The 14,442-nt window shown below is 40.4% G+C and overlaps 1 protein-coding gene across 1 annotated transcript in view; it reads right to left on the reverse strand.

Moving 5' to 3' along the window:
• FRAS1 (Fraser extracellular matrix complex subunit 1) overlaps positions 1-14,442 on the reverse strand; it is a 321,939-nt gene that overhangs the window by 263,116 nt on the left and 44,381 nt on the right. Inside the window, 3 exon segments of the mRNA XM_027773018.1 lie at positions 5,499-5,633; positions 7,194-7,337; positions 8,741-8,888. Of these exon segments, the coding sequence (XP_027628819.1) occupies positions 5,499-5,633; positions 7,194-7,337; positions 8,741-8,888 (427 nt within the window).

The raw sequence follows: 14,442 nt of genomic DNA on the forward strand, positions 1-14,442 counted from the left end.
TTTTTGGAGAGATTTTCACTGTAGGGCGCGTGCGCTCGCCAGACAGACAGAGAGAGACATAGAGACAGAAAGCGAGAAATCACCCCCCAGGGGGGATGGTCACGCCACAATCCCTTCTCCTCCATTCTCCTCTCGGGATCTTGGGCACGCACGCACACGCGCCCGGCGTGAGTTTTAAGCCACCGGGTCCGGGACACGAACCACGGTCGACTACGTGGGAGTCCAGCGACATAGCCATTACGCTAACTGCTGGTTCCCCAGAATCATACTCTTTTTTAAAACTGTCATCATAGAGGCCGGAGGTAGCATGGTAATTAAGGCGCTGGATCCTCACATAGTCAACTACAGTTTGAGTCCTGGGTCTGGCAGGCACAAGTGTATATACATACCTCAAATCCCAGGAGAAGAATGGAGAAGGGACTGAGACACAGTCATCTCCCCCTGGGGAGGGGGTGATTTCTCACTTTACTTCTCTCTGTCTCTCTCCAGTGAGTGCACATGCCCGATGGCAAGCAAGCAAGCAAGCAAGGAAACAAAGTCATTATAGCACTAATAGTAATAAATTCATATAATGATAGTGATCTGAAGGTACCTTTACTCATTTAGAAGTACTTTTCTCCCAGTGAGGAAGTTTCTTAAAACAGGGAACTTGTCCATCTGGCTCACTCTTTAACCTCTGGTGTCTGAACAGGGTCTGGTATATAGAAGAGACTAGACAGACAGCAGTCAAATGAACCACTGAAGGAGAAAGGAATGCCATCTGAAGCTGTAAGTCTCCTTTACAAGACAGTCAGCAATAATTGCTATCGGGTGCCAAAGGAGGTCTGAACAACTCATAGGATTTAAGAGCAGAATAAACGGGTAAAGACAGGAATATGCTGGGCACAGCTGAGGAATGTGAATATGCAACCTGGCGATGAAGCTGGGACTGACCCTCAAATTCTGGGTTATGCTGCATGGAACATGGAGCTGATACCAGCTTGGCAATCGCTATCCCAGCAGAACAGGGATGGTTCCTAACATGCTGAGGACTGCTGAACAGTAGCTTCATCGTGCCTTTACCAAGAAGTGTATCCAAGGCACAGCTAGGCTGAAACACAAAGCTGAGACCCGTGAAGACTGCTCTGGACCTGGTTTCACGGGGTCAGTGCTTCATTTCCGCAAATGACTGGGTGCTAGAGTCAACCGTAGTTCTAACAAATGATTAACTTTAGAAGTTCCTCTGCACAAACCGCAGCTCTTAAATCTCAAATAGGGCAACATCCTATCTGTAAATTTTACAGGTTTTCTTATTAATAAGCTTTTCCTCTATCTGTACCCAAATATCGGCTAAATAACCGAGAGAATCTCAGCAATTTATCTGAGCATTTAAAGAAAATTCAAGGATTTTAACTTGTGAAAACTGTAGTAAATTATTCTCTACATTACATTTACTTCTCCATAGCATATAAAGGTGGCTTCTGTTTTAAATCAGACATTGATGGCACAAAACGTTTTGTTTCTTAATGCAAGCTGTTTGGTTTTCATCTCTGTAAGTTAAATAAAGAAGTGATCTCAATGTCTACAGCTGTCTCTTATGCTCATATCCTATGTGCCAAGCATAATATATTTACACTTTTCAAACATCTTTTCTAACCCTCATAATAACGGTTTAGGTAGATAATATTATCCCCATTTCACAGTTGAGGAAATTGAGGCTCATATAATTTAAATGACTTACAGGTCTTATACTGTGAAGGGTAGGGTGGGGCGGGGAACAAGGAGCCCCCATATTAGCATAAAGCCTGACAATCAGGCTGCAGGTGATTTAGAGAGAGGCTAGGCTATTAATATCTGGGTCAGAACAGGACAGGGGGCAGGAACCTACACAGAAGTTCAGTTCTAGGACTTGAAGTCCATGGAGTAAAGAAAAATGGGGTGAGGTAGACAGAAGGGGATGCTGAAGCAGATCTTGCTGGCCCTAAGGGAAGCCTTGGGCTCAAGGCAGAAGTCTGAGTCTCAGGACTAAGATGTGAGGCTTGGGCAATGCCAGGGTGATTACTCTTGGCCCTACCTGGCATGAAAAAGAGACAACCTACCTGCTGCTTGTCTCCAGTTAGGTGTGCAGTGCTGAATCTTAATGTAAAGTGATCAAAGTATCAAATTCCAAAGTTGGGGAAAACAGGGGAAATGAAGCAGGAACTGGTAGGGGGTGCATAATGTGGTCTGTAATTGCATTATTTAGTTTAATCAAACATGATATTAATTATAATATTAATAGATGCACGCACATTTACATGCATATGGGTATAAACCACCAAACTCAAGGGAAAAGGAAGAAGGGAAAATGATAAGGGCCCTAAGGATGGGATTCCCTGGCAGGTCTTTCTTCTTTGCCCCCTCTCTGATTAACCTGCTCATTTTTTTTTTCTTTTTAAAAGCCATGTTTATGTGCAACTTGGATCTGTCCCATATTTTTCACACTGCCCTATATTCAACATAGTGAGCATGAATATTAATCAGGTGATTTCTGGTAATTAGTTTCCTCAGTACAATGTTCATTTTCTTTGCGTTTTGATGAATCAATAAAGTGGTAAGTTATCCCAGTCATAACATAAATGACCCTGCCAAGAGGAATCCATCTAGAAAAACCTGTTGTCAGTGTAATACGGCAGGCTTCTTTCTGAAAAGTTTGGCACATCCTGGAAGAGCACCAGCTGATGATAGACTTCCAAGGTCAGCAGTAAAAAGTCACCGAAAATGGCATGAGTGTAGATATTGCAAAAGATTCCAGTGCTGAGAAAGCTTATTTAGAAAGATGATGTGGGCAGTCTCCATGCCAAAACAGTATATGGAAATTGATCACAAATTTAGTTTTAATTTTTAAGATCACTCTCTCTCTTTCCTCTTCTCTCTCCTCATACTCTTTTTTTTTCTCCTTATTTTATGCATAAAAATGCAACCAGCCTGAACTAAAGCAAATTGGTTTAATTCCCTGGAGGGAGCACGAACAAATTTTCCCAGCAACTTTCTACTAGAGGCATTTGTGTGTGAGTATGCGAATGGAATGTGAAGCAGTCAGCTACATAAGCCAGTAATCAAATGAAACATTACCCATTTCAAAATGCCCTAAAACAGCATTAGTATACCCAATTAAAACACTGGACATGGAAGAAAGGAATAAGGAGAAAAAGAAGGCGGGGGTGGGGGGTGGGGGGAAGTGACTATTTGTGTGGGGTGTATGTGTGCTGCAGGAGGTGAAGGTGGTATTTAGGGAGGAGTCAAATCTCCGGGAAAGTAATTCCCTTTTAAAGGCAAATCTGTCAGAGGAGTGCTAGCAGGAGGTCTCCTTGATGGGATAGAAGAAAGGAGTAAAGCATACATTCAATAATTTCATCAAATTGAAATTTCACCAGTTTACCTAAATTGCCCAGCCATTAGACTCTTACAAAGGCGTTTGTATGTGCCCATTTTGAGCCTGTTCTAACATAACAGGTAAATGGAGTACAATAAACTATACACACTAAGGGTTCGTTTCTCTTTTATGGCTGAGACTTCTATTGAAACGCTGGTCCTTTAAGCACCATGAAGAGGTAGTATGTCCATTCATTCACTCGCCATACAGCTCATCAAATGCTGAGCACTTCATGCAGCCCTTGTGGGGATACAGAGATTCAGAAGACGTTCTGATAGACCTCAAAGAGCCCCCAAGCAAAATTCACTCATGACCCTGTTTTCCATATTCTGTAATGTGACTGATCACAGAACGGCCCTTCTTTCCTGATTTCTCTGTGGCATACACAGTAGCAGTGTTTCCTTTAGGGATGGTTTCCATAATCCCATGGGCTCCACTTCTGAATGTGACCAGGCATGGAGGGGGACCAGCGGCCTCTTCCACATAAGGACCTGCCCATGGCTGCAGAGCTGACACAGCCTGCATGTCTGATGAGTACTGTGCTTTTGTTAACTATTTTTCCTCCCAATTCTTTTCCTAAAAACCTAACCAACTGCTTGAAAGAGAAGAGCATTATCAGCTGGCCCTTGGATTAGCCCAGCTCAGGTTCTCGTCACAGATCCACCCTTATTTTTTTATTTTTTGGGAGGTTTTCGCTATAGGGCGCACGAACTCACCACAAAGACAGAGAGAGACAAAGAGACGGGAAGCGAGAAATCACCCCCCGGGGAGATGGACACGCCGCAATCCCTTCTCCTCTCGGGATCTTGGGCACACACGCACACACACCTGGCATGAGTTTAGGCCACCAGGTCTGGGATTTGAACCACAGTTCACTACATGGGAGTCCAGCAACATAGCCATTACGCCAACTGCTAGTCCCAGATCTGCCCTTCTCTTGCTCAGATGCACAGTGGCTATCACACCTCCCTTGTATGACATCTAAGATCCTCCCTTGTCCCACATGCCTTTCAGATTTATCTTCCACCAGGCACCCAGGTACATCTAATTATCTGTCCTCCTGAAGATAAATTTATACCACTACTCTCTCTCTTTGCTTTCAGTCTTACCCCCTTCTTTCATTTCTGCATTTAAAAAATTCTTTGTACATTTACTATTTTACTTATGATTATAATCACTATTGCAAAAATGGTCAAGCATAAACAACAAATTAAATGATACTATGACCATTTCCACCTCTAGAGACTATTACTATATTAAAAATTTGAACTAGATCTCAATTGAAATGATAAAATCTTAAATATAAAATAAAAGCAGGCATATAAATCTACTAAAGTACACAGATACTAAAGTAACCTAAGGTACTGAAAGCAATGTCAGCCATCTCTCTCATTGACTATTCTTCTTATCCCATCAGGGGTCTTGCTCAGAGCTTCTCTCTCTCTCTCTCTCTCTCTCTCTGTTTGTTTATTGCTATAGGGCATGTGCGCTCACCAGAGAGAGACAGAGAAAATGAAAAACCACCTCTCAGGAGGGATGGCTACACTGCAATCCCTTCTTCTCTAGTCTTCTCTTGGGATTTGGGGCACATACACACATAGACACACACACAAACACACACATACCTGGTGTGATTTTCTTTCTTTTTTCTTTTCTTTTTTGAGAGATTTTTGTTATAGGATGTGTGTGCTCTCCAGAGAGATGGAGAGTGAGAAATCACCCTTCAATGGGGATGGCTACACCACAAACCCTCCTCCTCCATTCTCTTCTCAGGATCTTGGGCACACACATACATGTGCCCAGTGAGTTTTAAGCTGCTGGGTCCGGAACTTGAACCATGGTCAACTACATGGGAGTCCAATGAGATAACCATTACACCATTTGCTGGTCCCACCTGGTGTGATTTTCAAGGTGCCAGGTCCAGTACTCAGACCATACAAATGGCCATGTGGAATCTAGCACCTTAATGCCACCTGCCTGCCCCAGAGCTTTTTCTCTTATTTGAGAAACTGTTTATAGCTCCTGGTGATCCCAGATAGCTTGGAGAGATGCCAGTGGGGTGCTTTCCCAGTGGTCACCTAGCTGTGGCCCATCCAGATCTTACCTGCACAGGTGTGGCGATCTCGGTAGAATCCGTCCCCACAGGTGGACACGCAATGCCCAAGCTGCATCAGCAGGGGAGGCTGGCAGGAGGAGCACTCCAGCCCGCTGGCACATGTGGAGCACCAAGGCTGGCAGGCTGGTTCCAGACAAGGTTGGAGAGAAAAGGGAATCTCTGATTAGCTCCAAGATCACACCCCAATGCTGATTCTCACAGAGCCCAGGTCTGAGGCGCTGGGTCACAGAGAACAAGACAAGCAGGACAGTCACTTCACTAGCCATCATCCAGACAACACGTAGAGCATGTCAGCCATTATTAGAAGTGCCCGGCAAACACGAATGAGCTTAATCCTCACAGTAATCCTATGGGGCGGATGTTGTTCATCCCAATGTCCCAAGTGTGGAATAAACTCAGAGAGGTTAAGTAACTTGCCCAAGGTCACATAAAGCTGGCATCTGAAGCTAGGCAGTTTGGCTCAAGAGTCTGTGTTCTTGCTTTTTTTTCAATAGCCCCCAATATCTTTGCCACTCAACCATTTTGCAAAAATACCTCTTGCCCCTTTTCCTCCACACCCTATGGCAGAGATATAAATAACTTCTGAAAAGTCAGAAGAAGATGAATCAGGAGAGAGAGCAGAAAGAAATGAATAGTTACAAAAATCATCAAAGCAGTTAACTCTTATGGAGCTCTGACTGTATCCTAGTTATTATTCTAGGTGCTTATCATGTACGGATACACTCGATTCTCATGATTCAGAGGAAGATACAAGGATTATACCCCACTTGGCAGATAAGCTGAATGGGGCATAGTGAGGTTAAATACCCACAGCCAGGTTATGAATCTATATACTTTTTATTTTTTAGAGGTTTTTACCTTAGGGCATATGCACTCACAAGAGAGAAAGAGAGAGAGAGACAATGAGAGGGAAAGTAAGAAATCACCCCCCAGAGAGGGGTGGGCCTGCCCCAATCCCCTCTCTGCCATTCTCCTCTTGGGATCTTAGGCATGTACGCACATGTGCCCAGCATGACCTTCAAGCCACCGGGTATGGGACCTGAACCATGGTCAGCCATGTGGGAGTACAGCAACGTAATTGACACACCATCTGCTGGCCCTGGACCTATGTACTCTTAAATGAATAATTAACCTCATGAATCTGAGGTACAGAAAAAAAGTAATTAAGATTTCACCTCAACCAAGTCAAACTCTCCCCAGTAAGATTTTTTTTTCCCTCAGATGTATGAGAATTCTGAAGCACACATGAGTCCTCTCTGAATCCCTTGGTAAACCACAACAGAGGATAAACTCTATTACCAATTATCCAGGCGATATTCAGGTTATTTCTCTGGCCCACCGGTTCCTCATTTGCAAAATTAGAAAGTTCTAGTAAGTGATCTTAAAGATCTATGTTAATTCTAAATTTTGATACTGAATTCACCTAGGGTTTCAATGACTGACACCGAGCAACCGTCTGACTCCCATCAGTTCTCTCCCAGCAAGCACTGAAACACATGGAAAATGTCAGAAGAAAGACACTTGAAGGTGAAGAGGACAGGTAACTTATGGAGGCATTACTACCTCCTACTGGTTTTAGATGTTGTGCACTTCTGCCCATGACCCCCTCCCTGACAATACTGAGCCTCATTTTTGAGAATAACAACATACCAGCACCTCCGGGTTATCCCCCCAGGGCCATACCTAAACAAAGGCTGCCAGCTTGGTAAAATCCCAGACCACAGCTGTGCACACACTGTCCATGCTGTAGCAGTTTTGTGGGATCTTGGCAGAGGTCACAGTGGTCCGGAGAGTGAGAACAGGTCAAGCAGTCCGGGTGACAATGAACTAAAATCAAGGATAAAGAAGAGAACTTGGTAAAGATCATATTATGCCTCTTACATCCTTCAGAAAAACAAACTATGTGGTATGTAGAGTTACACTGACGATGAAGAACAGAAAACTATCTTAGGTATGAAAAAACTTCCCAAATACAAAAAGGCATTTAAGTGCAAGATTTCAAAACACTTCTCCTTGTCGAAAATACCGTGTCCCCCATAGCCCCAAATTGAAATGTTAAAAGAACAGCCTCATTAATGCTTCTATCTGCTGAATGCAGAAATGACTACCTCCATAATATGCAGTTTAAACAGATTCAATAATTTATGGTATTCTCGGATGTTCTTCTTAAGTTTTGACTTGCATAAGAAATTCAGACATAAAACTCACAATGTTTAAAAATAGTTATCATTGTCTATTCAAAAAAAAAAACACAGCCAGTTTTCTTCTTTCTTCTTCTCCTTCTTCTCTAAAATTTCAGTTCTTATGCTCAGTAATTGGGATTAACACTGAATTACTGTAATTGTCAGCAAAGGACTTTTTCTCAGGTTTTGAAGCACTCAAGAACCTGACTTTCAAAGTATAGTACATAATAACATGCTAAATATTTGTTTTGGAAAGCCAGCGAGTCACGGTGGTAAAGGTAATGTGATTAAACCATAAGGTTGCTTTGCTTTTCCCTTAATAAACTCTTCAGAGAAATACTGTGATTAGCCAAAGTAGGTTGAGTGTAATAAGAGCAACTGCCAATATGAGAAAATCATGGCCTGTAGATGAAAACAATTAATTATAAAATATGAATGGAAGAAAATGCCACTTTTCCAAGAGAGACTAACCTTATGAGCAAATTACAGCTCAGCCAAAGCAACTTCAGTGCTTGCCAACAATTATTAACTGGAACTAATTCAACCCCAGGTGATTTGAAAGCAGAATTGCAGAACAAGTAGATAAAATTTTCTTTTGGAAGAAATTAATGAATCTTTAAACTTAAAAACCCATTTGAGAACTCCAAAAGGAATCATCTGTCTAATAGATCACCTTAAAAAAACAAAGTCCGTAACAAACTTGAAGCAATTACATTTCTAACAATGGAAGACATAGGTTTGCCATTATGTTTTCAAACATGTCATTTGATTTTCACAGTAGTTTTATAAGGTAGATAAGGCATATTTCATCAACAAGAAAATTAAGATTTAGAGAGGGTCAATGGCTTGCCTAAGGACACGTATTAATAATCAGCTGAGTGTCAGAACTACATGGACAAAGGTTAATAAGCATCACATGTTAGAAAAATTAAGCAGAAAAAAATGAAAGCATTGGGTGACTAAAGGAAATAAGTCAGTGGGGAAAGAGGAGCTCTGAATTTTTTGGCAGTAAGATGTCTTAGTGGAAATACGTGGACATGGACCCACCTGACGTGCAATCTGGACAGCACTGCCCCTTCACCACCAGGGCTAGTGTGGCCACTGGACACGGAGCACAAGAGGGCTCATAGCAAGTCACCTGAGCCCCCTGGCACTCGCACACCTTGCAAGGACCGCCTTCCCACTTCTCTCCCTCCTACACAAAACAGAAAAGAAAGACTTTGTCGTCAGGATGCAGTGATTTTTTTTTTTAATTTCTAATTTATTTTTAAGTTTGTTTACATTTAATCACATGTATTTACAGTCCATATTTCTTTTTCTGACACAAATACCGTGTATGCCAGTCAAGACGAAGATATTACTATATACATTATCATCAGCAAATAGCTTCTCATTTTTTGCCAGTTAAGCATACTTTCGTGAGTTTTTTCCTTCCCCTTTCCCTTCCCTCCCTTCCTTACGAAACCTTTTATTTTCCCCCACATTTTATTGATTCACGAAAGATCTTAAAGTATGGACAAAGCTAAAGTCTAGTGAAAAGTGAACTGTAATTTTCCTCTGAAACATTTTTTTCCCTCTCTCTCCAGTCCCCCTTTTACTAAGGAGAGGTATAAACTAACTTATTTGCAAAAAAATGTGCCCTATAGCAAAAAAAAAAAAAAAAAAAAAAAAAAAAAAAAAAAAAAAAAAGGGTCTGCTGTTTGCACAAAGCCCCATAAGAACTCAATTTCTGATGCAAGGCAACAGATACTATCGTATTGTTGAACTTAGACAAATAACCATTCTGCCATAGAATAAGAATGCTCCCAAATATTTTCCAAATGCAAAGGAGTCAATAAGGAAAAAAAAGTTTATGTTTCAGTTAAAAAACGTTTTTTGACAAACTGCTGATCCTATCAACAACTAAAAGGAAAACAAAAATCCTTAAATCTGGAAGACAAAGCATAGAAGAAAATCAGTAATGTTTTAGAAAAAAGTCATAGAATTCTATTTCACCAGTTCAGTCTTACGTAATCTCTCTTTTACAGAATTTGCAGTGTTGCTGTGGTCTGAGCTTTCTTTTAACATTCAACATTATTACTGATATTTCAGAACTTGTCCCTACCATTAAGTTGGCCTTTTACTTGGTCATTTTTTGTTCTCTTATTTGTCTGTCCGTCTTTAGTTTTCCTGGTATAATGCTCCCTTTAGAAATCTCGGAGAGCTGATCTGGTGTTGGTAAATTCTTTCAGGTTTTGTTTATCTGAGAATGTTTTTCTTTTCTTCCCATATGAAGGATAATCTTATTGGATATAGTATTTTTTGGTTGAAATTGTTTTTCACTTAACACTTTGAATATATTTTTCCATTCTTTCCTTGCTTGCATTGTTTCCAACAAGAGGTCTGATGTTAGCCTGATGGGATATCCTTTGAAAGTAACTTGACGTTTTTCTCTTGCCAATTTTAGTATCTTGACTCTGTCTGTGGTTTTGGTCAATCTGGCTATGATGTGCCTTGAAGAAGGTCTTTTTGGATTGATTCTATGTGGGGTCCTTTGTATTTCTTGTGTCTGGATATTTGAATGCCTCTCTAGGTTTTGATTTTCTTGCAGAATTTCATGAAATATATTATCAATGCCCTGATTAGTTTCTTCACCTTCTGGGATACTGATTATCCAGATGTTTGGGTGTAATGGTATCTAGCATTACTCGTATATTATTTCATTTTGGGGGGTTATTTTCTCAGTCTTTATGGTGAATTTTTCTAGATCAGAGGTTCTGTCTTCTACATCTGAGATTCCATCTCCTACATGACCTAATCTTCTAATACTTTCAAGGGAGGTTTTTATTTCCTGTATTACAGCCTTCATCTTTAACAGTTTCCTTTGATTCTTTTTTTTGGTGTGTATTTCCTCTTTGAGATCGTGGAAGAACTTCCTCACCTCCTGGAACTTGTCTCTTTTCCCATGCATTTTCTAGAGTTTATTGTTTCTCTTCTCTTGCATCTCTGTTAGCTTTGTCACTGAATATCTTAAATTCTTTTTTTGACAGTTCCACGAGTTGCATTGTACTGTCTGTGGATGATGAAGGGCTATTCTTTCCCCTTGGAGGAGAGATAATTTCTTGATTTCCCATATTTCTTGTGCCTCTGTGGTGATTTCTGGTCATCTGATGGATTATGCGTTACTTCCTAACTTCTTGAAGTTAATTCTGAGTGTTGGCAGCGTGCAGAAGGAGATAACCTGGCTTTTGACTGGGTGTTGAGTCAGAAGGAGAGGTTTAGGGCCGAGGCTTTCTGGTTAAAGGGGCAGGGTTAGGCCCACCGCAGATGCATATGGATTCTGGCTTTGTGCTGGGTGTTGGGCTGGAAGCAGGGTGCAGTGATTCAGGAGTTTGCTGGTGAAGAACTTATCATTTCCATAAGGACAAAGTGAAAGCATCTCATCAGTACCCTGCCAAACATAACTTTGAAATGATAAGGGATCAGCAAATAGTGTAGTGGTTATGTCACTGAACTCCGACACGGTCAACCGTGGTCCAAGTCCCAGACCCAGTGGCTTAAAACTCATGCTGGGTCTGTGGCCCTGCATGCCCAAGATCTTGGGAGGAGAATGTAGGAGAAGGGATTGCAGCATAGCTATCCTCCCTGAGGAGGGAAGGTTAATTTCTCACTTTCTCTTTCTCTCTGTCTCTCTCTTTCTAGCAAGTGCATGCGCCCTGAGGCAAAAACCTCTACAAAAATAGAAAAAAAGAAAGAAAGTAGGAAGGAAGGACAATAATGGAGATGCTCTAACTTGAAAAGAACAAAAATTTCTCCTCTATTTATAATATTTTTTTTTAGGATTTTAAAAATTTATTTATTTGCTTATTGTTAAAGCTTAACAAGTTTTTTTTTAATTAACAAATAAAATAGTATCTATTTATAATGTAGAACATTGTGGAATAGTTCAGTCTGGCTAATATACAAATCCATCACCTCACTTAGTTATCATTTTGTGGTGAAAACACTCAGCATCTAAACCTTTTACATTTTTCAAAAATACAATGCATCATTATTGGGACCAGCATAATGGCTATGTCGCTGGACTCCTACGTAGTCGACCGTGTTTCGCGTCCTGGACCCTGTGGCTTAAACTCATGCTGGGCACGTGTGCGTGCGTGCCCAAGATCCCAAGAGGAGAATGGAGAAGGGATTGTGGCATGGCCATCCCCCCTGGGAGTGATTTCTCACTTTCTGTCTCTCTGTCTCTGTCTGGCGAGCGCACGCTCCCCGTAGCAAAAACCTCTCAAAAAAAAAAAAATACAATGCATCATTATTAAGCATAGTCAGTGTGCAGCACCACAGAGCTCTGAATTTGTTCCTCCAATTTAAGCGTAATTAGATTTCTCTTGACCAAAAGCTCCTCATCCCCCTTCCTTTCCCCTCTAACAACCCTAGACTCTGGCAACCACCATTCTACTTTCTGCTTCTATGAATTCAACTTTTTAAAAGTCTACTCATGAGTGAAATTATATGATATTTGGCTTTCAGTGACTACTTTATTTGATGTTCACAAATAACAGTATTTCTTCCTTGTTATGGTTGAATAGTGTTCCACTAGATACATATTCACCACCTTTTCTTTTTTTTTAAGTTTTTGCTCCAGTGTGCATGTGCTCACCAGAGAGACAAACAGAAAGAGAGGTAAAGGGAAAGTGAGAAATCACCTGTCAAAGGGGATGGCCACACTGCAATGCCTTTTTCTTCCTTCTCCTGTCAAGATTCTCAGAACAGAGTGAAGTAAGCCAGGTTATGAAAGAAAGATATTGTATGTATCCACTCAATATACACCGACTATCTGCACTCTATGATAGAGAGCAAAAAATTGGAGGACACAAAAGCAGTGAAGGTACTTAATGAGAATAGGACAGTGTGGAATAGGGGAAGTGAAGAGAAGAGGATAGAGAAGGACGTTAGTGAGAAACAGATAGGGCTTATTAACTGTTGATGATGACATGTATAGTATTCTCAACTGGATTGGTCTGAAAAGTATTTCATGATGGGCAAAGTATTTTTACAAGCAAAATGAGAAATAGCGATTGACTGTTTTAAAAAATAATTAGAATAATAACAATAATGATTGGGGAAAACATAGAAAAGATATTGAATTATTGAATGTTGAAGTGGGGAGATTAATTTCTCTGTACTGACTGACATGCATGGCATTCCCTTGTGAAAAAACAATGTAATACACTGTAAAGTTATATGTAATCCAATGTAATATAAAGAAGATTATGATGATAATAAAAAATAAAAAGAAAAAAATTCTCAGCATACATGCACATATGCCTGGTATAATTTTCTTTTTTTTTCTTTTTAATTTTTTCCTTTATTTTTATTATTTATACATTCATTATACATCATTTAGATTGTAAAAAGACTTTACCCAGCATGATATACATCTCAGTCCAGTCAAAAATACTACACGCATCCTTATAAACAGATAAAAAACTCTGTGTCCAACAAATATTTTACCTCTCCATTTTCCCCCCAAATTTCTTTTCCTGCACTCTTCCCCTTCCATACTCTCCTTCCACTTTGTCTCTAGTGTCCAGAAGAATTTTTAATGCTTTTATGTCCTCCAGTCTTTCAATCTCTACCATAGAGTGTGGACAGTCAGTATATGTTAAGTGGAGACATACAATGTCTCTCTTTCATAGCCTGACTTGCTTCACTCAGCAACAAATCTTCCATATCTGTCCACTTCCTATCAAATTCTAGGGCCTTGTTGTTTTTTATGGTTGAATAATATTCCATGGAGTATATGTGCCACACTTTTTCAATCCATTCATCTGTTTGTAGACATTTGGGTTGGTTCCATGTCTTAGCAATCTTGAATAGTGCTGCAATAAATATAGTTGTGCAAGCACTTTTACAACTGAGTGTTCTCCTGTCCTGTGGGTAGATACCCAGGAGTGAAATTGCTAGATCATATGGTAGTTCTATTTGTAGATCTTTGAGGAACCTCCATATTGTTCTCCACAGTAGTTGGACCAGTTTACATTCCCACCAACAGTGCAGGAGTATTCCTCTTTCAACACATCCCGCCAGCACGTATTGTTTTTTTTGTTTTTTTTTTTTAATCTTCACCATTCTGACTGGGGTTAGGTGGGGTATTTCATTTGTGTTTTGGTTGGCATCTCCCTTACAATGACGGATGTTGAGATTTTTTTTTTTATAAGCTTTTTGGCTGCTCATATGTCTTCCTTAGAGAGTTGTTGATTCAGCTCATTCAAGCCACAGGGTCTGGAACTCAAATAGCACAGTCGGCCATGAGGGATCAGTGCCTTAACCTCCACACCACCTACTAACCCCTAAATACTGTCTTTATAATTGATTTCTTTTAATGTAGATCACCAGCAGAAAAAATTTAAACACATTCAGAGATAAACTATGAAATTATTCTAGGGCTATCTAATTATGTAACCCAGCATGATATACATCTCAGTCCAGTCAAAAATACTACACGCATCCTTATAAACAGATAAAAAACTCTGTGTCCAACAAATATTTTACCTCTCCATTTTCCCCCCAAATTTCTTTTCCTGCACTCTTCCCCTTCCATACTCTCCTTCCACTTTGTCTCTAGTGTCCAGAAGAATTTTTAATGCTTTTATGTCCTCCAGTCTTTCAATCTCTACCATAGAGTGTGGACAGTCAGTATATGTTAAGTGGAGACATACAATGTCTCTCTTTCATAGCCTGACTTGCTTCACTCAGCAACAAATCTT

The sequence above is a fragment of the Tupaia chinensis genome, unplaced genomic scaffold (assembly GCF_000334495.1).
Source record: "Tupaia chinensis unplaced genomic scaffold, TupChi_1.0 Scaffold000318_1, whole genome shotgun sequence".
NCBI classification, from domain to species: Eukaryota; Metazoa; Chordata; class Mammalia; order Scandentia; family Tupaiidae; genus Tupaia; species Tupaia belangeri.